Source organism: Mesoplodon densirostris, chromosome X, assembly GCF_025265405.1.
Source record: "Mesoplodon densirostris isolate mMesDen1 chromosome X, mMesDen1 primary haplotype, whole genome shotgun sequence".
NCBI lineage: Eukaryota > Metazoa > Chordata > Mammalia > Artiodactyla > Ziphiidae > Mesoplodon > Mesoplodon densirostris.
In genome coordinates, this window is record NC_082681.1 from 104521942 (window position 1) to 104545055 (window position 23114).

General features: G+C 39.8%; 2 protein-coding genes across 2 annotated transcripts in view; both read right to left on the reverse strand.

Moving 5' to 3' along the window:
• Positions 1–782, reverse strand: part of XK (X-linked Kx blood group antigen, Kell and VPS13A binding protein) — a 35461-nt gene extending 34679 nt beyond the window's left edge. The window contains exon 1 of the mRNA XM_060087987.1: positions 538–782. Coding sequence (XP_059943970.1) covers positions 538–782 — 245 coding nt within the window. The remainder of the gene's footprint in view (positions 1–537) is intronic.
• Positions 783–9788: 9006 nt separating this feature from the next.
• Positions 9789–23114, reverse strand: part of LANCL3 (LanC like family member 3) — a 94779-nt gene continuing 81453 nt past the window's right edge. Inside the window, exons 4-5 of the mRNA XM_060087077.1 lie at positions 20163–20370; positions 9789–13326 (exon numbers count right to left, since the gene is read on the reverse strand). Of these exons, the coding sequence (XP_059943060.1) occupies positions 13167–13326; positions 20163–20370 (368 nt within the window). The 3' untranslated portion in view covers positions 9789–13166. The remainder of the gene's footprint in view (positions 13327–20162; positions 20371–23114) is intronic.

Genomic DNA, 23114 nt, shown 5'->3' on the forward strand with positions numbered 1-23114 from the left:
CAGGGCCCCGAAGACATTTCTACAACCCCGTATGTTCCACATCTGAGAGAAAAGAATGATGCGTGGATTTCTACAGTCATGTATGAGAATTACATAAGTTAATATTTATAACACAGGCAGAACACTGCCTGGCACACTCCACGTGTTTGATCAATTTAAAAATATCAGCTGTATACACTTCTACTCTAATGGCCATTTAGAACCCACCTCCTAAGGGCCCGTCACGACACAAACTCATCCTGCCAGATCCCACCTGATCTGAGGGAAAGCATGTCTTTTATGAGGTCGAAGTGTATAATACTGACCTTCCTGTTCGTTAAATTCAGTTGACTATCAGCAATTTCCTACGCTCGCCTCTAACAGGAAGGCGGTACGCCCCGGCTCGATTCCCACTCTCCCAGGTTCCTGTCGCATTCCTGTGACAGCGACGGTGGAGCTCAGGAGCCGAGCGGGCCGGCCTGGGCCCGGTCCGCGACACCGGCCACCTGTCCCCTCCCCCGGGAAGCCCGACCCCGCCGCCGTGGGTCCCGCACGCACCTAAAGAGTGGCCCGAGCTGTAGCAGGTGCAGCAGCAGCACGAGCGGCCGGTCGCGGCTGAAGTCGCGGTGCACGAAGAGGAGCGTGAGCTGCACAAGGGCACAGGGCAGCAGTGAGAAGAGCAGCGTCAGCGCCTGCCACATGCCGTCCCCGCCCGAGCGGTAGGTGCTGCTCAGGTACAGCGCCGCCGTCGTCTCAGCCACGAACAGGAACACGGACGCCAGCACCGAGCCCGGGAATTTCATCTCCGCGCGTCAGCGGCGCGCACCGGCGACAGACGCGGTGGCGGTAGCGGTGGCGGTGGCGGCGGCTGCCCCGGGGGCTCCCGGCATGCCCGGCCCCAAATGCTCCCGCGCTTTGCGTTGCCCGCCAAGGGCGCGAGACCCGGGCCCTGGAGCTGGGCCTGGGGTCAAGGAAACTGGCGGGGCTGGGGCGGGGCGCGCGGCCGGGTCGGGACACGCCCACACGCACCGTGCGCCGCCCGCGCGCCTCAGGGCCCGCCGCGTCTCTGCGGTGACGATCCGTGGGCAGGCCGCGAACCCGCGCCCAGCTACAGCCCGCGCCCAGCTACAGACCGCGCCGAGCTCCACAGGAGGCGGCGGGCCCCGCCGGCCCCGCGCGCAGCCGCTGGGTCCTAGAGCCCTTTGGTCGGCGCTCGCGTGGGAACCCGTCACATCCTTTCGAAAACCCGCAGCCCATGGGGCCTGGAATCGGGGTCAGGTTGCCTTTCCAGCCCAGTCTCTATTTTCTGGACCTAAATAACGCCTAATTCCTCAAAGGACCAGCGTTTCCGGTCACTTAAAAATAAGCAGACCACACAGATGCTTTTCAAAGTACAAGTGTATTATCATGCACCCAGGATGTACCTTTTCACTGGGCCAAGTCTGAAGCATTGCTTCCAAGGTGAAAGAGCATCAGTGATAATCCCTAAGAGCCAACGCTTTCTTTCCCAGAAAAACTGCCTTCAAAATATATTCCTTTGTGGGCTTCCCTGGTGGCACAGTGGTTGAGAATCTGCCTGCCAATGCAGGGGACACGGGTTCGAGCCCTGGTCTGGGAGGATCCCACATGCCGCGGAGTAACTGGGCCCGTGAGCCTGCGTGTCTGGAGCCTGTGCTCTGCAACGAGAGGCCGCGATAGTGAGCGGCCCGCGCACCCCCGCTTGCCGCAACTAGAGAAAGCCCTCGCACAGAAACGAAGACCTAACACAGCCAAAAATAAAAATAAATAAATAAGTAAAAAAATTTTTTTTTAAAAAAAATATATATATTCCTCTGTAACTGATTAAATCAGCCAGGCGAAGACCAGGACCTAATAAGGAATTGGTTTTCTAGCCCATGCCATACCTCCCTCTACTTGCTGCTGTGTGCCAGCCCCAAGACGAACACAGTTCCTTTTCACTTTTTGGAACTGTGACAATCTTCTGGACATCAGGATGGGGTCAGCCCACCCTTGTCACTCAGAGCTTGAGCAGTCACTAAACCTCTCTACAACTCGGGTTCTAACTATTCCATAAGAAACTGGACTTGAATAATTGCAAGATCCCTTTCACTGCTGAAATTAGGTGATTTCATCCATCTTCAGGCATCTCTGGTATTTTTCTATTTAGGAATATGATGGCAACACAAATAAAATGTGAAGATTCAGTAGGAATCAAGACAAAAATTGTAGAGAGAGAGAACATGAAGGGCTGTTTTTCTTCATTCTTTGGTGGCATGGGAAAATCTATTTATAAGAGTTAAGGGGAGGTATTCAGCTCACAGCTAAGTGCCAGGCCCATTCTCTAAAAGGATTACTAATATCTATTTATAGAACCCAGCAGGTCATCATGTCCTGGATCAAGATACACACACTGTCACAAGAACAGAATAGGCAGCAACACTCCACAGAGTATTTGTGTAATATTTTATTTGACACCATCTTAAGTATTAAAGGAAAAATTAATTTGTAGCTTAAAATTATTAGAGCACACTCAATATTTAGCATTAGATTTTATTTTTAAGGCAAAGGATTATCACAGGTTTTATATTATTAAGTAAACTGTACATAAATATGCGGGGGGCAATAAGCCAATAAATAACGTTGCTTGAAACACTACAGAGTCCAGTTTATGGCGTATGATTTTCTACAGCACAAAACAAATACAGAAAACACATTTGGAAAGATCACAGTGTTTAGAACATTGTAACAGCAGTTTTAAAGACAGTGAGGTGCATCTCTAAGCTTCTGACTCAACCCTGCTTCCAAAGAGATTTCACTATACCATGCACTGCGAGCAAGTCCCCCACCTAAGGGGAGGCAACATCAACTGACTGTAGCACTTCCCCTTCCAGGAACAACCAACAACGAAAAATCTGATGAGCATTGGCAAGTTGATCCTTTTCAATCTGCACACCAGCTAACTTGCCCCAGTGACTATGTCTTTATGTATTATCGTTTGCCATTTTGTTCTTGAGAATAATGTATACATTCAAGCTTATGATTGCTAGTTTCCCTGTCAAATACCTAAATGGATTTTGACTAAAGATCAACTGAATGTCACGTATTGCATTATACTTTCTTGCTTGGACTGAAATACCCATTATTTTCTTAAAATATTATATACACAATAATAGCTAGAAAGTGGTTTTTTGGTATAATAATGTAATATACCAGAATACTTGAGAATTTGGTTTTATTATAAAATACAGTACTACAACATTTTGTGATATGGCAAAATATCTGACAGAATGTTCTGCTCTAAATTTAGATCTAACTGCTACAGATATGTCTTTGAAAGCACTTCAAAGTACCCCTAAAGAAATATAATAATTAGCAATAGGTCATAGAACCTGTTTTTGGCAAAAAAAGACATTTTTGAAGAAGCCTCTCATTTTGTGTGCAAGACTTTCAACATTTTAGTTATATACAACACATAACTGGTGTGGGATTTAATGCTATTGGAAATTAGAATTTTAAAGTCATGATAACTAATCTGTATTATTTGGTATATTTTAAAATAAATATATGTTTTAAACTGCATTTGTGCTGAGGCAAATGTATTGTAAAGAGTACAATTTTATTAATAATATGAATTTATTGAGCAGTTCTTCAAAATTCAATAGTACTTTAAATAATAGTATATATTCATTCCTAAATACAGTTAGGAATAAGCAGTTATATTCTATGGACAGATTATTCTTTTGCATCCCCCCCCAAATAATTAAGGAATTACACTAGTTTACTAGTGAATGTGAAATGTATCATTAGAGAGGTGAGCTTTTTTTTTCTCCAATGATACAATCGTATTTCTGTAAGTATTGTGAATTGTGCAAAAAAATCTTTTTGGTGAAGTAAATTCTATTCACTTGGGAAATGCACATTCCAAAACTAGCACGTGGTGTTTGACTATTCCCCAGTATATGGCTTTGCTAAATGATTTTCCCTAATAATTGGATTCTACAAAATCCATTTTAAAAATTTCTGTTAATTTAGCGCCATTAAATCCATGAGATTAAAATTCAGACTTCTTTTCCAAGTAGAGCTCCCCCAGATGTTCAAAGTTGGGAAGGCTGTTACCTTTCTAGGGAATGGACTGCCCTTCCTAATCAGACAGATTGTAAAGCCAAACTTTTGCACTTAGAATGTTCCACTCCTACTACTGGAAAGTCTATATGAAACTCATGGTATAATTTGCATTTTCAAGAGCAAAGGGATTCTACTGCTACTAGAGTCTTCAGAAGACATCTCTAATATTGAAATACTAAAGTGCTAAAAAACAGAGACAAAACAGATCATTTAAATCAATCTTATTTAAATACATCCACATATAAGCATTACTACAGTCAACTTGGACCAAATTCAGCGATAGAAGTTATTTAACTGGTAATTGCCACTTACGTACAGATCGTAAAACAAAACTTACGGGGGCAGCGTCAGAGGTCCCACTAAAACAAAGGCAAAAAGATAATTTGCTAAAGATTGACAGTTGTCAAGTATAGTGTATATCTTCTTCAAACTGATTGCTGTCACAACTACTTTACACACTTTACAGTAACAGTACACATTAAAGCATGTAAATTAACACCACACACAAAATATTTTTTTAAAAAGCATTAGCAGGAACGGTATTACTCTACTTATGAAACTGTATTCCATGTTTACACATATACACATTCAGATGTTTCTCCCCTCATCTTTGTAGAGTGCTCATCATTTCTGAAAGAATGAGAGGAAGGTGTGTATTTGGGTACTTTCTGAAAATCTGTGTCCACGTACAAGACATTACAGCCATCTGCTGGTTTCAATTTAGTAGGTGGTTCTAGATCAAGAAGACATATCTTGGCTCTCGGGTGATTCTGAATACAAAGAATAAGTAGAGATAGGCTCTGAAAAGAGTGGAGGAAGGGAAGACAGTTTTCCTTACGCAGAGACACTTGTGGCAATTTCCAGAATTCTTGTCCCCGAAAGTGTAGTAAAGAATGACCTCAGGTTTTTGTGAGGGCAAGATAATTAACAGGGATAAATACTCAGGGACAGAACCACTGTTCTGGTATCTTTCATGGGCCTGGAGGGGTGAGCGTGGGGGAGGCAAGGGGTGTTAGAACACCTCGGGAGGAAAAAAAATATTATAAGCATACCATAAATGTACCATGCCAGACTAACCATGTTGTTATAGTGGTAGCTGGGTAACAGTCACACTCAGGAGGTGGAACCTTACAGACACAGAAGCCAACTTCCAACAGGCTCCTTTACCCAAGAGAGTTTTCTCAGAGTCTCTGCTATGTTAGCACACCATGTAAATCTCCAAAAGGGGGTACTAGAATAGAACCTTCCTAACTTATTTCATCACCGAATCTATTTTTCCACAGGGCAGCTCTTGATCCTAGTGTCCTACACTTGGGGAAACACCGCAGTACTCAAGTAACATGTAGCGTTTGGTTTCCATTTTCTCTTGTAACAACGAAAATACACATACGCTGTAGGAGGACCTTCTCAATACTGTGAAACAGCAGAGGGATGCTAGCCCTGCTGTCCAATGCAACAGCCAACCCATATGTGGCTCTTGAGCACTTGAAGTGTGGCTAGTCCGATTGGAGATGTGTAGTGAGTGTAAAATACACACCAGATTTTGAAGAGTCAGTACCAAAAACTGTCAAATATCTCATTAATAACTTTATATTGATTACATGTTGAAATGATAATATTTTGGATAGACTGAGTTAAATCAACTACATGATTAAATTTCACTTTTTTTCACTTTTAATGTGGCTGCTAGAAAATTTTAAAACTACATATGTGGCTCACATTTGCGGCTCTATTTGTGAAACTCACATCTGTTCTCTTCTACAAGATAGCCACTAACGGCTTTAACCTGGCAGCAGAAGTTTTCATGAAAATGAATGCTTAAGATAGACAACTCGAAGTATAACTAGAGCCCTCATTAATTACGTGGTAATTTTTTAGAGAGCAGTTAACACACAATGAAGAGCCACTCATTAATGTTTACACTTGCATATATCTGTTCATTCAGATACATCTCCAAGCTAAATATGGGGTTTTATTTCATATGTGATTCTGACTCTAAGTCAGTCTCCCTCCCTCTCTCTCTCTTTCACACTCACACACACACACACACACACACACACACACACAAACTATTTCCTATAGGGACAAAAAAAAACCCAAAAAACCCAAACAGGAAACAAACAGGAAGTCCTTGCAAACTGTGTTTTCACGGTCTTTGGCAGTCAAGGCTTGTGTATCTTTTTCCCTCTCTCCCTCTCCTTCCTGGATATTGTGTGTGGAGGAGAAAGGCAAGGAAAGAAAGGGTCATCTGCTCTTTTAATCATGTTATTCACCAACCCCCACCCCTGGCAAAGAATAAAAATATGGATGATTTGGTTTTCATTTTAAATTATTTTTTCAAATTCAGTTCAGGGGGGAAATGGATACACAAACGCAAAAGAGGTGCAGGAAATTCTGCAGATAAGGGACTTTGCCATTTGTGGAGAAGTCCACGTGGAAATGACAAGCTTCAGTACTTTGAGAAAATAAAAGCAAATATATTTTCCACCCCACAGGCATCATCCATCAGGCCTCAATTCATTACCACTTGCAATTAAAGAAACAAGGAGAGAGAGGGCACCCTCCCTCAGTATGTGATTTATGATAATGCAGGAGGCCCAGATATTTAATGTAGCATGAATTTTTTTTTTTTTTTTTTCCCCACAGCGGTACAAATAAAATGACCAGGTTTCTTTATGGAGGAGAAGCAGGATAAACGCAGCCGCTGTTCTCCTCTCCTGAACAGCTGCACCCCGGCTAGCCTGTCTTGGACCTGTGATGTGACTGCAGAATGGGTCCAACTCCTTCTGCTGCTGACCTTGAGATCTGCCTTCCACCCAGAGGGGAGTCCAGCCTTCCTGAGCCTGGAGCTCTTAGCTACCAACTGACATGGATGGAAGAGATAAGGAGAAAGCCTGCCCTCCCAGGTGACAGGAGGTCACATGATTAAGCAGACATAGGAAAAAAAAAAATCAGAACCTACCATTTAAGAGGAGAAGGACAAGTTGCTGAATCAGGGGTGGTTTGGGATTAGTGGTCCCAGGAAGCAATAAAACCCATGACTAAGATGCCTTTTTTTAACATCTTTATTGGAGTATAATTGCTTTACAATGGCGTGTTAGTTTCTGCTTTATAACAAAGTGAATCAGTTATACATATACATATGTTCCCATATCTCTTCCCTCTTGCGTCTCCCTCCCTCCCACCCTCCCTATCCCACCCCTCTAGGTGGTCACAAAACACCGAGCTGATCTCCCTGTGTTATGCGGCTGCTTCCCACTAGCTATCTATTCTACGTTTCGTAGTGTATATATGTCCATGCCACTCTCTCACTTTGTCACAGCTTACCCTTCCCCCTGCCCATATCCTCAAGTCCATTCTCTAGTAGGTCTGTGTCTTTATTCCTGTCTTACCCCTAGGTTCTTCACGACATTTTTTCCCCTTAAATTCCATATATATGTGTTAGCATACGGTATTTGTTTTTCTCTTTCTGACTTACTTCACTCTGTATGACAGACTCTAGGTCCATCCACCTCACCACAAATAACTCAATTTCATTTCTTTTTATGGCTAATATTCCATTGTGCCACATCTTCTTTATCCATTCATCTGTTGATGGACACTTAGGTTGCTTCCATGTCCTGGCTATTGTAAATAGAGCTGCAATGAACATTTTGGTACATGACTCTTTTTGAATTATGGTTTTCTCAGGGTATATGCCCAGTAGTGGGATTGCTGGGTCGTATGGTAGTTCTATTTGTAGTTTTTTAAGGAACGTCCATACTGTTCTCCATAGTGGTTGTATCAATTTACATTCCCACCAACAGTGCAAGAGGGTTCCCTTTTCTCCACACCCTCTCCAGCATTTATTGTTTCTAGATTTTTTGATGATGGCCATTCTGACCGGTGTGAGATGATATCTCATTGTAGTTTTGATTTGCATTTCTCTAATGATTAAGGATGTTGAGCATCCTTTCATGTGTTTGTTGGCAATCTGTATATCTTCTTTGGAGAAATGTCTATTTAGGTCTTCTGCCCATTTTGGGATTGGGTTGTTTGTTCTTTTGATACTGAGCTGCATGAGCTGCTTGTAAATTTTGGAGATGAATCCTTTGTCAGTTGCTTCATTTGCAAATATTTTCTCCCATTCTGAGGGTTGTCTTTTGGCATTGTTTATGGTTTCCTTTGCTGTGCAAAAGCTTTTAAGTTTCATTAGGTCCCATTTGTTTATTTTTGTTTTTATTTCCATTCCTCTAGGAGGTGGGTCAAAAAGGATCTTGCTGTGATTTATGTTATAGAGTGTTTTGCCTATGTTTTCCTCTAAGAGTTTGATAGTGTCCGGCCTTACATTTAGGTCTTTAATCCATTTGGAGTTTATTTTTGTGTATGGTGTTAGGGAGTGTTCTAATTTCATACTTTTACATGTACCTGTCCAGTTTTCCCAGCACCACTTATTGAAGAGGCTGTCTTTTCTCCACTGTATATTCTTCCCTCCTTTATCAAAGATAAGGTGACCATGTGTGCGTGGGTTTATCTCTGGGCTTTCTGTCCGTTTCCATTGATCTGTATTTCTGTTTTTGTGCCAGTACCATACTGCCTTGATTACTGTAGCTTTGTAGTATAGAAGATGACTGGTTTTTAGCAGCATTAAACGTGCCTCCACAACTCACGCTGAGATGCTGGGCTGAGGCAAGCTTTCCTCCACCCACCCCCTTGCCTGCCTTATCATTTGCTTTCCTTGCCAAGTTTATACCAAAATCACCTGGCCTTGGCGAATATGAGGCTTCGTCATTTTTCTATCGATTTGGGACAGTGTTTCCTTCCAGGTCCCCAAAGCAAGGCCTTATATCCCGTGGAGAGTATATTTCTATTGCTCTATGTCATGCAGTTCTGAGGCCTGAATTAAAGTGCAGACCAAACTCAACCCCAAATTACTTTATTTCCCAGTTCATGTTTTCTCTGCAGACTTAGTCTGCAGCTCCTTTTCTCAAGTTACTGGCACTGTAATCCTTTGTTTCCAGGGAGCAAAATAAATATTTCCATTGAAAGGAGCTCTCCAGTGAACCAGCCTATTCCTTTGTACTCAGCCCCAGTGAATCAGAACTTTCTGAGGCACAAATGCTATAGTCAGGATTGGTTCTAGAATATAAAGAACATACTTTGTTTTTACCCATCAAGTGATCCAGACTCCAAGCTCTGCATCCAGACAGGGAGATTCCATTTGGCTGAAATGCCTACTTGAAGTCATAATTGAGCATGGTTTTGTATGCACGTAATAGGTACTTAAAATATAGCTTCCGGGCTTCCCTGGTGGCGCAGTGGTTGAGAGTCCGCCTGCCAATGCAGGGGACACGGGTTCGTGCCCCGGTCTGGGAAGATCCCACATGCCGCGGAGCGGCTGGGCCTGTGAGCCATGGCCGTTGAGCCTGTGAGTCCGGAGCCTGTGCTCCACAACGGGAGAGGCCACAACAGTGAGCGGCCCACATACCGCAAAAAAAAAAAAAAAAAAAAAAATATATATATATATATATATATATAGCTTCCATTTTAAACATATAAAGGACCTGCCTATTATAAAACTCTCTTATATCCATTTTATCACTGACTACCCTGTGAGGTGGAGAGGGTGATGGTGATGATGATGGTGATTATAGCTACCCATGGAGGTCACCAAGCAAGGATTTGAGATTTCCAAAACAGGGCTCTTTGCATTACTAATGTTTTTTCTTTTAATCATGTGTTCCCTGAACATGGCTATAAATCACAAACTTACATTTGTTGCATTGAAATTATTGAGATTTGCTCTCTACAGAAATTCAAACAATTTGAACACTGTCTTGATTAAAATATTAAGTGTGTCAAAGAAAGTTAAAGATACAAATTGCCATGGAAAAGTTCCAATTTATCACAGGCCAAGAAAATGACTCTGTTTCTCAGAGTTATCAGAAAGTGAATACAATTATCTTAATAGTGTAGTCAATTACCTAAAGAAGCACAGGGGAATATATGCTCTCAAACCTCTGTTCTCAGTTACCAGGTTACAAATGGAATAAAAAAGTAAAATCTGATGACTGAAATGGGATTAGGCAAAATAAAGATACATGGTGGGGGGGTACATGAAAGAGAAGGTACATAATTGTGTTAATGAAACAAAATACACGGAGTTGTAATACTTTCCAAAACTTCCTGTTCTCCAAGTATAAGGCAGTCTCCCCCATTGCTGAGAGATTCTTTCAATCTATCCTCAAATTTCCACTGTTATCTTCAGGTTTATAATTGTTCGTATCACATATAGTAAATAACATTAAAGTTATACTAGTGGTGGTGAAAATACCCTCAAGAGGCAACACACTTCAGCGCTATTCAAAAAAGAATATTACATTGAAGGGAACAGGTTGGTTAATTAAACAAGAAGTGACATGCCACACTTTTCTACAGCAACACTAAAGGGTCTTTTTCCCACTTCTTGGGAAAACAAGATAGAAGAAGACCTACCCAAACTTGTAATTCTATTCTCTCAGGAAAATAAAAACATTCAACATGTTTAAGTGCTGAACAAGCTTACCCTTGTTTCTAATTTACTGAGGTGTCAATTCATAAAGACACAAACATGGCCTTTTCTTGGATTTGACAAAATGGTTGCCTTTTCACAACGATTAGCACAACAACATGATAGTTACCATACTGGACCTTAGAAGGGCAGGTGAGCAGAAATGAGTCCAGTTTTTCTGAAGTTCCTAGAGATGAAACTGGTATGTTGAGCTAGATGATCACTTCTTAGTGCTTAGGTCTTAAGGATGAATGGTGGAAGGATCAGCAAACAGAAACAGAAGCTAACTTCCTAGGGTATTTTGTTCACTGCTGTATCCCCAGGTTCTAGTCTAGACTACCAAATACATAACACGTGGGAAGTGAAACCCTGGGTCTCAATCCTCATTCTGCCCCTTCCTAACTGTGAGACTTTGGATCAATTACGTAAATCACCTTGAAGGGTTGCTGGACGATGAAAAACGCATGCGTTCTATAAAGCCCTGTATATTGAATGTTTATTACCGTCAGCCTATAGGGGTCAGATGAAACGAATTTAAATCCAGATGGTGGAAAGCAGCTACCACTATCATTTCAAAAGGAGACTACTTTGTAGAAGGCATTTTGTCTTAAGGCTTTCTGAGAGGTCCTTGACCATTCATGAAAGAACTTGTAGAACCCAACTTTGGGAGTCACCTGAAAGCTGCTATTTATGGGGTATTGCCCCAATCTGAGTATGTTCAAAGGTGAACAATTGAGGCCAATTTTATATACTTATATCTGAGGATATGAAAATGAAACAATGAGCTACAAACATACATGCTTTTCAAAACCACTTTGTCCTAGTTTGTTCTGATGAGTGCAAACATAAAGAAAGTCAGAAAATATCCAGACAGTTCTTACCTTTCTTCAGCCCCAGATTCTTCGAGAATCTTGTGAATGCTAGAGATCCTCTTTGCAGAAAAAAGAGCGTGCATACACACACACACATACACACACACACACATTTTTAGGCAACAAAATATTCCCCAACTCCTCCCAAAGTTCATCTATGAATCAAGAAGTTAGGAACTACTGAACTGAATAAGCGCTTAGGTATCTATCTATCTATCTATCTAGATACATATCTAGATATATATACATCCTGATGTAAACCTAAGCACTTAATGATACATATTCTACATCTATCACGTATATCCAAATATTTAATGACTATTTAAATAATTGTTAAATATTATACGGTATGCAATTTCCTCCTCACTCTGATATATGTAATTGACACCGACCAAATTCTAGAAAATGGATAAACTCATGTTCTGAGTATTGAAGTGACAGATGCTCCCACAATGTTCTGGAAACACTATTTACTTGAAGTAGTTTTACAGCTTCTATGTGTTTATGGCAGGGCTGAATTTAATAGGACAACTTGGCTCACTGGGTATTGTAGACAAATTCTAGTGGAGCCTGTGTCTTGGAGGGTAAGGTGATCAGCCAGGGAGTTCACGCATCTCTTAATCTTACAGTATAAAATTGAGCAGCGTTCTTTTCATAATCCCTGGTCCCTTTCTAGGCCACTGTGTGCCTGTCCCAGGGGACACAGTATTCCATCCAAGGCGGAAATGACCCACCTTCATGGTGGTTACCCTGATCTTTGAGATGAGTGATTTTTTCCACGAGTATATTTTACAGTTCAGCTAATAGCTTCATAGGGATTACATAAGCATTTAAAAAATTACTCACAATAGACAGTACACAGCTTATGCTTCAAGTTGAGAAAAACACTTGACAGTATAACACTTGCTACAGTATTTGTTAGCCTGTGAGTTTTGCTATTCTAATTGAGCTTTCGGAAAGAAAAAGGAACCCAGGAAGAGAGATGCTCTAAGACCTAAGGGAACTTGGAATTTGGGGGGTTAAACTAAGTTATGATATGACCTCTTTAAAGTGCCCAGGGTAATGATAAAAAATAGAGATTCATATGCAAATTTCTCCATTCATTAAAAATCATGAATTTCAATAAGTAAAGGCAAAGGACAACCAAGAGTTTCCCTTTTTGCCCTTCGGCAACCTGACACGTCCCTCCTAGCAGTTTGAGCTGGGCAATTACTTTAGTTTTCTGATCGTCTTTTTTTCTGAATTTAGGGGTGGAGGGCACCCACAAATGGTCAAATTCTCTCTCCAACTGCAAAGGTATTTTTGGCATTTCATTGCCATCGTCCACATTTCAATTTTGTTTTCTATCCCGCAAGTGAAAGCCAGATGATTTCTCTTTCCCTTTTTCCTCTGATCTCTGGTCTCACATCTATTCCCTGAACTATTCCATCTCTAGGGGTTTTAGAAGAGTTGTGGTGTCTTTATGTTTGCAGGTTCTCACACTGTTCTCCCTTCAATCAGGTATCATGTTGCCTTCACCTGCTTGCTCCCTCCCTTCCGACAGCAATGTTAAGGCTCATGGTTTTGATACCATTGAATGTGGCTTATGTGGAAACTGCCAGGTAGTAAGCTCAGGAAATCTCAGGAACCTTCTGCAGGGCCACGGTGGGACACGGAGCCTTCTAAACAAAGACGCTGAAGAGAGGGAACTCAGCCTGGTTGGGCTGCAGCAGATCAATCAGAAAGCACACCGTCCCGGAGAAGCCTTCATACAAGCTGTATATACTTTCAAGGACCCGGGAACCAGCCTTGAATTCCTCGGTAAACAAAAATTCAGCAAACCTAAGAGAAGGAGAAAATATGAACAGTTTTCACATGAGTGTTTCCATATTATTGGCCCTGGGTTGCTTCTTCCTCCTCTCCGCTAAGTTCAAGTTTTAGCATCATTCTCTTTCCAGATGTGTACAATATCTTAAGGAAGCTTTCTTCCCTGTTAAAAAACGGAGAAGCCATTATGCCATTGTGTATGTTTCACAACAGATCATATTGGCAAGCAAATTCAACTATTTTCGGCATTTGCAAAGCAAAGCAGTTTCTGAGGATTTCATTCCTTCTGTCATCCGATAATTAAAAGTAAAAAAGACAGATAAATAGCCATACTTTTATTTATCTTGAATAGAAGCAATCTGATATAGGCCTCTGGCTTTAAAAACAGTAAATATGCTGTGTTTCTGCAGGCATATTATTTCTGAGCTAGGTTTCATTTATATGTGACAGAGAGCAGAGACTGAAAATAAATGGGCAAGGTTTTATACAATCTGTGCTTTGGGCAAACCAAAGAATAAGACGAATGGGAAAAGGCAAGCAACATTTTATAATCATGACATCAAATGGCAAACTCAGCTACAAGATAGATTACTTTTAGGACACCTGCCTTAAAAATAAACCACTGACCTCTAAATTCTCTATCTTTTTTTCTTTTACCTGTATTTGCCACAAAGCCTATTCAAATCATTTATAACGAGTAACATTTTTAGTAGCTTTTACAGGTTTTAAAGTGCTGTCACCTCCTTACAGACTTCCTCTATCCATTCCCATCAACAACAAAAATAATCACCACTTCAGAGGCTAGAGCTCACAGGTTGAAAAGGCCTGACAGCTGATTCTGCCATAAATTTAGATTATTGCGACTACACAGGGGGTCCTATGAAGAGTAATTACTTGTTTGATCTTTTTAGGGCTCTTAGAATTGACAGTAGCTTAAAATAACTCAGCAGGAAACATACTGCAATTCTGTCTGGGACAATTTTTCTCTCAACGGTTTTCCTGAATATGCAACAATTTTTAATGGAAGTCAAAATTTGAAACAGTAGAATAATGATGCATCTTAAGAGTTAATTCAAAATTTGTAATTACACACTGAAACTTCGTGGTATAGCTTCAAGGAGTCTTAACTGTTTTAGTGCTATGGATCATTTGGCAGCCTGGACTCCTTCTCAGAAAAAAAAAAAAGTCTTCAAATATGTAAAGAAAAATACACAGGATTCCCAAGGAAATTAATTATATTAAAGCATGGTTAGTAAAAAGTTTTCAACCGAATTTGTGATACAGTGATATATGGATTCTTTATTAACACATTAAATAACAAGATCTAGTAGTGGGTCTAATAACTGCTGACATTTCTAAGTAGTGATGGGAGTAAAATATATTTCACAATATCTGCAACAAGACTAATAACATAAGAATATCTATGACATCTATTGGTGACAGAGTCACAGCTACTGCGAATTCAGAATTGAAGGAAATGCTACATTTCAGCTTGAAATGTAATACTTTTCTCAAGTAAATTCACTAATCCTAGATTGCGAAGTCCTGGTGTAGCAGGAAGAGGAAGGACTTTGGGGTTGCAATATGCAACTCTGATAATTTCAAGTTAGATGACCTTTGGCAAATTTCTTAATCTGACTTTAAAACGGTGAAGTTGCAGAATTGCATAAGATTATCTGTAAAGATCAAAGATACCATATATTAGGGCTCTGAGCAAAGAGCAAGCATTCCATACATGGTAAACAGAATTTTTTTCACAAAAACATAGTATAGCAGAATATTTGTAAAATAGAGACAACCATCCCACCATATTTTAAGAGAAATCCACAGTTAATTTTGCTCCCTCCTTTGACCTTTTTCCCCCCTAGAGTTAGATTTATTTATTACATTATTGAAATCATAGTCTGTATAATATTTATTATCCTACATTTTTTTATTTAAAAGTAATATGATAAACATTTTTTGTGCTTTTCAAAATAACTTCTAAATGATATATAGCAATTTACAAGAGTACCCGCAATGTGTGAGAGTAGCAGTTTCATTGTATTCTGACCTACACAACATGTTATCATACTAAAGTGAAAATGATTGTTTCCAAAATTTACCCAATGGTGCAAAATTCAAACAAACAAATTCATTTTTCTAAAAAGCTCTGTCAAAATAGAAGTCAGAATGGTAATTATGGAACTAAAAAGAATTACAGACACTGATAACATTACATATCAAAACCTATTAACTATGACCAAAACTGAACTCAGAGGAAAATTCATTGATCTGAGTTGTTGTTGTTGTTGATGTTATAAAGATGGAAGGTATTCTAATTAAGCACTTTTTAAAAACTGTAGAAAATAACAAAATAAAGGGAAGGAACATTGGAAAATCAAAAATAAAGGCAGAAAACAATGAATTAGGAAGCAAAAGAGAAAAACAAAAATAATTAATAAAAACCAAAAGCCAGTTCCTTGAAAGGATAAGCAACATAGACAAAATGCTGGTGTGTCTGGCCAAAAAGAAAAACCATTAGGAATGTGAAATGGCATGTAATCACAGACATGGGAAATTTTAAATATCATGGAACTATACTGTTAGAACTTTATGTCAAACATTCGAAAATACATATGAACTAGATGCTTTTATAGTAGTTTATTCACTAACAAAAGTAATTCAAAAAGAGGTAGAAAACCGGAATAATTAAATAATCATAGAGGAAACTGAAAAGGTGGTCAAATATTTTTCTGGAACCATAAATTCCAACTCTGTGTTAAAAGAGTAGTAGGCGATGACCAAGTAATGTTTATTCCAGGAAGGTACATATTGTTTGACTTTACTGTTTTAGGAACGGCCAAAGGAAGTCTCCCCAATTTGGACCACACCATATTTAACTTTGAGTTATGATGAAGTGGAAATTTCAGTACACCAAACAATTAAATGCAATGCCCAAACAATATTCAGATATAACCTGCACATTTTCAGTCCTTATCTGTAAGTGAGAAATTTAAGTTGTCTGAAGGGCCCTGTAATCCCAGACTTATAATTAAGACTCTGTAAGCTAGGACCAGTCTCCCAGAAAAATAGAGGGGTTGTTCTGATTTTTTTTACTAGGCTTTCTAGAGAATGACAACCCCAATGAAATTTATTCCAAAGGTGATATCACATTAGCCTAAGTAAGATCCCAAATGACTTTTTTCCCCTATATTTGGGAAATAAAGGGTCAGGTTGCAACCTAAACAGATTAGGGAGCCATGAATCAAAATATATTAACAGACTTCCAAAACAATGGAGCTACAAATGGGGGACTCACATATGTTAGTATTTTTCCTTCTGTGCATACATGCAAATATCATAAAGGGTATTTTATGTTTTTTTTAAAGATTGAATATTAGAAAAATTGCCTTGGGAAGACCTCTCTGACAAAATGACTTTTGAGTGATGGTCTGAATGAAGTGAGAGAACTGGGACATATACGTAGAAAGTGAACATCACAGGTGAAGGAGACAAAAACTTCAAAGGCCTTGAGGTAGAGATTGTACCTGGTATCTTAACAGAGTCACAAGGAAGCCACTGTGGTGCAAAGAACCAGGAGCAAGACAAGTAGGCCATGATATCAGAGACGTAACGGGAGGCAAGATCCTGGAGGGCTTTTTGTTCAGAGAACTGACTTTGGCTTTTACTCTGATTCATGTGGGAAGCCATCAGATTATCCTGAACAGAGGAGTGTCATAATCCGACATGATACACATTATAAGAAGCAAAGTTAAAAGATCACGGTGAGGGCTTCCCTGGTGGCGCAGTGGTTGAGAGTCCGCCTGCTGATGCAGGGGACGCGGGTTCGTGCCCCGGTCCGGGAAGATCCCACATACCGTGGAGCGGCTGGGCCCGTGAGCCAGGGCCGCTAAGCCTGCGCGTCCGGAGTCTGTGCTCCGCAACAGGAGAGGCCACAGCAGTGAGAGGCCCGCGTACCGCAAAAAAAAAAAAAAAAAAAAAAAAAATCACGGTGAAATACAGACTCACTCTTAATGAAATCAGCATAAAGGCAAGGATGTTTATTATCCTTATTTTTATTGAACATTGTTATGGAGATTCTGACCCATGAGATAGGAAATGAAAAAAAAGTATATAGTTGAGAATGGAAGTAACAAAATTATAATTATTTGCAGATAATATATGTGCCTACTTAGAAAACCCAATGGAATCTAATAGAAAGATTAATGGAGTTCAGTAAGGTGGCCAGATATATCATTTTGATATTTATCAAAACTAAGACGTTTGTAAGATACAATGCAGATTTATATGAGAGAAGGGCGTCTTAGATTGCTAAACTGAAATAATATGTACGTTTTTTAAAGTCTTCATAAATGCCAGTAATAAATGACCTGAAAACATAAGGGAGGAAAAGATTCCACTCACAATCCTGGAAACATAAAATACATAGTAATAAAATTAATAAGAAACATACAAGTCCTTCTTCATAAGATCAAAACTTTACCAAATGACATTTTTACAAACTTAAATAAAGGGAAAACATACCATACTCTTGGATGGAAAAACTCAGTATTCTAAAAATGTGAATTCTCACTAAGTAACATATAAATTCATTGAAATTCCAATAAAATGTCCGTAGGATTTTTAAATTTTTGAACAATTGACTCTAAAATACAATTGGAAGAATGAGAGAGAACAGCTAAGAAAAACTAGAAATAAATGAATAATGAAATATAGAAAGTCCAGAAGCAAACCCAGACATTTATATAAATTCAGTTTATGATAAAACTGGAATTTCAGATGATTGGGGTAATTGGCCAACAGATGTTATGGGAAAGTTTTGTTTTTTCATTAAAAAACACAAAGACAGATATCCATCTGACACTATTTTAAAAAGTAAGCTCTAAACTTATCAATGATTTAAAAGTTAAAGTAACTTCTAAATTGGTGGGAGAAATGGGTGAAGGGGTACAAATTTATTTTAAAAATGAAAATAAAATCATAAAAGTATTAAAAGTCAATGTAAATTAATATTTTTATAATCTTAGAGTGGGAAAGGTCTTTTTAACTATAACACAAAGTCCAGAAATCTTGAAAGTTTGACAACTTTATCAAGAAAAATACTTAAAATTTTTGTCTGGCAAAAGACCATGAACTAAGTTGAAAGAAAAATGGCAAAGTAGAAAAATATTTACAGCATATATTGACAAAGAGTTACAGTCCTCAAAATAAGCATCACAATAGGAAAAAATGGGCAAAAGACAAAGACAGTTTAAAATACCTCTGGATTTAACGACTTCAATTTAAAAATTTTTCTCATAGTGCACAGAAAGGTATGTATTGGATATTTGGGACAATTTTGTTTGTGTTAGTAAAGATTGCACATATACCAAGTGTCCATTACTTAAAGATTGGTTAAATTAATCATGGTACAACTATAATAAATAACTATATAGTCATTAAAACAATGAGATAGATCTATACAAACTGAAATAAAGGATGTCCCTTAAAAATTGTTTATTTAAAATTATAAACTGCAAACAGTGTGTATAGTACTGTTACACATACATAATTGTTGGATCTTATTAATATGTACGTATAATACATATATATATATATAGGAACATACATTCATGCATAGAGAAATGTCTAGAATGATATAACTCAAATTGTTAGTGATAATAACAGTGAACACTTACATTGCAGTTACTACGGTGCCAGTCACTGTTCTAAATGATAAATGAGGCCATTATGCTAAGTGAAATAAGCCAGTCACAAAAAGACAAATACTCCATGATAACACTTGCATGAGGAATGTACAACAGTCAGTCAAGCTCATAGAAGCAGAGAATACAATGAGGGCTGCCAAAGGCTGGGGTGGGGGAGGGGAAATGGGGAGTTTTTGCTCAATGGGTATAAAGTTTGTTACTGAAGGTGAATAAGTTCTAGAGATCTGCTGTCCAACATTGTGCCTACAGCTAACAAGATATTACTGTACATTTTAAAATATGCTAAGAGAATAGATCTCATATTAAGTGTTCTCACCACAATAAAAAAAAATCACAAATATACATATCTTTTGGCCCAGTAATTCCACTTCTAGGGATTTACTTACAGATGTACCCATACGTGAACAAAATGATATATGTACAATGTTTTTCATCATAGCATTATAGGTAATGCAAAATATTGGGAAGAATCCAAATTGCCCTCCATATGGGACTGGTTAAATAAACTATGGCTCATTCAGAAGATGTAATACTATGCAGCAATAAAAATGAAAAGTCCTTTATTTACTGATTTAGGGTGATCGTTAAGATAGTGAAGTACTACCATTTGTAACAAAAAGAGGGACAAAATATTACATATATGCCTATCTGCTTGTGTATATATACAGATATGTATATCCCTGAGAAGATAACTAAGAGACTGGTAACTGTCTCCTGGGAAGTGAACTAAATTGCTATAGTGCACAGTGGAAGTATTTCTTTTTACACTTTAAAACTATGTGACTCGGGGCCTCCCTGGTGGCGCAAGTGGTTGAGAGTCCGCCTGCCGATGCAGGGGATACGGGTTCGTGCCCCGGTCTGGGAGGATCCCATATGCCGCGGAGCGGCTGGGCCCGTGAGCCATGGCCGCTGAGCCTGCGCGTCCGGAGCCTGCGCGTCCGGAGCCTGTGCTCCGCGACGGGGGAGGCCACAGCAGTGAGAGGCCCGCATACCGCAAAAAAAAAAAAAAACAAAAAAAAAAAAAAAAAAAAAAAAAAAAAAAAAACAAAAAAAAAAAAACTATGTGACTCTATTACCTGTTCAGAACATTAATTGTATTAACATTTGGAGAAAAAAAAAAACATGCAAAGAAAGGCTGACCTTTGGGCTCGGTAGATGTATTTAGAGTTTCCCGTGAGCCGGTATAGCAGCAGGAAGACATAGGCACTGCCAGCTACCCCGTGGCAAATCCCTGGCCCCTTCTTTAGCAGGCCCTTCTGCCACGTGAGTTCCCCACACCGGATACATGTGTCCAGGTACTGTGGTTTCTTGGAAACCAGATAAGCTTTTGCAAACAGATAGGCAATTCCTGTGAAAACATCAAAGACATTAGAGGTGATTTTCAGGGCTTAATACTATAGAGCTGAACTTCTCAAACTCTAAGAGGCTCACAGATCACCAATGTATTGGTAAAATATCCACTCTAATCTAGTAGGTCTAAGGTGGGCCCAGAGATACTGCATTTCTAACGACAGCCCTTCCGGGGACCACATTTTGAGTAGCAAGGCTATAGGATCTTCTCCAAGGGAATCTTATTTTACCTGTGAGATTTAGTTTAAGTTGTTTGAATTGTACGGTGATACTGGCCCTGAGAGAAAGAGCAACAACTATCTAGATTGATAAAATTCATAATTTACAAATGGGCTAATATTTGATGACACATACCCTGGTAAGCATTATGCATATCTGGCTATTTGGAATGGCTAAATGGTTACACAGTTTGCCCATTCCCCCACGGATGTTCAGAATTTGTAGTGTTAAAGTACTTATAACTACACACATTTTCTTAAGAGCCAAACTGGGAGTCCTTCCAAAAACAACAATGATCCCAAGTAACCTGGCCAAGACACTGGCTTCAGCTGTGAAGTGAGGCCCTCCCCACTTGATTGTTCTAAGGAAAGACAGGTTCCTTCAAAACTCCTCAGCCAAGACAATCTCAATTACACAGGCAGGAATGGAAACAAGAGAAGTGACAGCTATTAATAGAAACAATTTCCTCCACATTCCAGGTGCTCATATTCAGAGAGGAGATTAATAACACAAGATCACTTTCTTTCCTGCCTCACCTACCCTTCTAGTATAGAAAGTGGGAAAGACTGGAATTTAGTAGATATTTTGACTAGCTCATCCATCAAGGCTATCTCTGCCTTTGTCTTTGACTAGCCTATTTTACAATTGTGTAAAGACAGAAATTATCTTGTAGAAAACTGACAGTAATGTAAATAATACCTGTCTCTAGAAACTCACATTCTGTATGGTGGACGCTGCATTGACTTCCCTCAGTCTTCGTGGAAGCAGCTAGCTTCTGCATCTATTAAGTAAACTCATGTCAGCGTTCCTAACAGCCTAGAAATATGTCCACTCTTTGGATTTTCCTTTGAACCAGTTGTAATACCTTTGTGGTTCCCTCATTCATTTATGAGTTAAAATTGTTGACATATGTTTATGTTTGTATGAGAGTCATGATTTTATTCTCTTTTAAAAATGTATCCTTTAACACTCCCTATGACGAACACATAACAACGGGCTCTCCTCAGCCAGTGCTTCCCAGTCAACCACTGACAATGGTCACCTATAGCACTGTCCTCCTTCAGTTTTAGGAAGGAAGTGTCATTCCCACAAAGAATGATTTTTAAAAGAATTGAACTCAGTTAATGGCACATTCATTCATTCACCGTATCCATTCATCTGAAAGTGCTCATTGATGATCTGCTGTATGCACAGCCTTAGGCAGGGCCAGCTTCATGGGCGTGTGACCTGTACAGCCTCACAAAGGGCCTCCAGAAGGGCCCCACCCTGGATTGAATGCTCTGTTGTTGCCATCTTGAAATTCTTAATAATTTTTTTAAAAGGGGTCTGCATGTTTATTTTGTACTGGGTCCCCCAAATTATGTCGCCAGTTCTGGCCCTGGGTGATATAAAATAAATGCTAAACACGATTCCTGCCCTTCAGGAAGGCACTGTCTATAAAGGGAGAGAAAAATACGTACTTTTGACTGATACATAATAAGACATGTAGTTCATGATGCTGTGGGGACATAAAATGAATGGCCCTGAAAATAATACTAGAGGGATCAGAAAAGTGGAAGTTCCCTGAGGGCCAGGGGAAGCTTTGATGGAAGCAAGGCTTTCTTCAGGACTGTGTAGGATGCATAGGAAACTGCAGGCCTGAGGAGATGGAGAGACAGCATTCCAGGCATCAAATCAGCAAGGGCAAAGTTTCTAAGCCACAATAAACAAGTCACATGAAGACCAGTGGGGCAGTGTTCTAAGCAACAGGACCATGGGCTGGAAGGGTAGATTGGGCTCACATTTTGGATGATTTTACAAGTCCAGTTGGGCAGCTTGGACTGTATTCATGCACAGTAGGGAACCAGTGGGAGTGTTTTGTTGTGAATTGGTTGGTTTATATTTTTAATGATGTGATTAGTATTATAGACAAAATGCCCCACTGTGGGGTCAACCAAGACTGAAAGAAGGGTAATAGGGTAGCTATGAGCTGATCGTGTCAGCAGAAAGATGGCAAATAGGCTAATGAAAGAGACAGCTCACAGAATGGATGGCTGTTTAGATATTAATTGAGCATCTACTATATACCAGGACAGTAGTAGGTGCTAAGGTTTTTAAAAGCCCCTGCCAGGGCTTCCCTGGTGGCGCAGTGGTTAAGAATCCTCCTGCCAATGCAGGGGACATGGGTTTGAGCCCTGGTCCGGGAAGATCCCACATGCCGTGGAGCAACTAAGCCCGTGCGCCACAACTACTGAGCCTGCGCTCTAGAGCCTGCGAGCCGCAACTGCTGAAGCCTGCACTCTAGAGCCCATGCGCCACAACTACTGATGCCCGTGCGCCTAGAGCCCGTGCTCCACAGGAAGAGAAGCCACTGCAGTGAGAAGCCCGTGCACCGCAACGAAGAGTAGCCCCAGCTCCCCACAACTAGAGAAAGCCCGCGTGCAGCAACGAAGACCCGACGCGGCCAAAAATTAAATAAAGGAATAAATAAATTTATATATAAAAAAAGAGAAGCAGATGGTTTAAAAACTAAATAAATAAAAG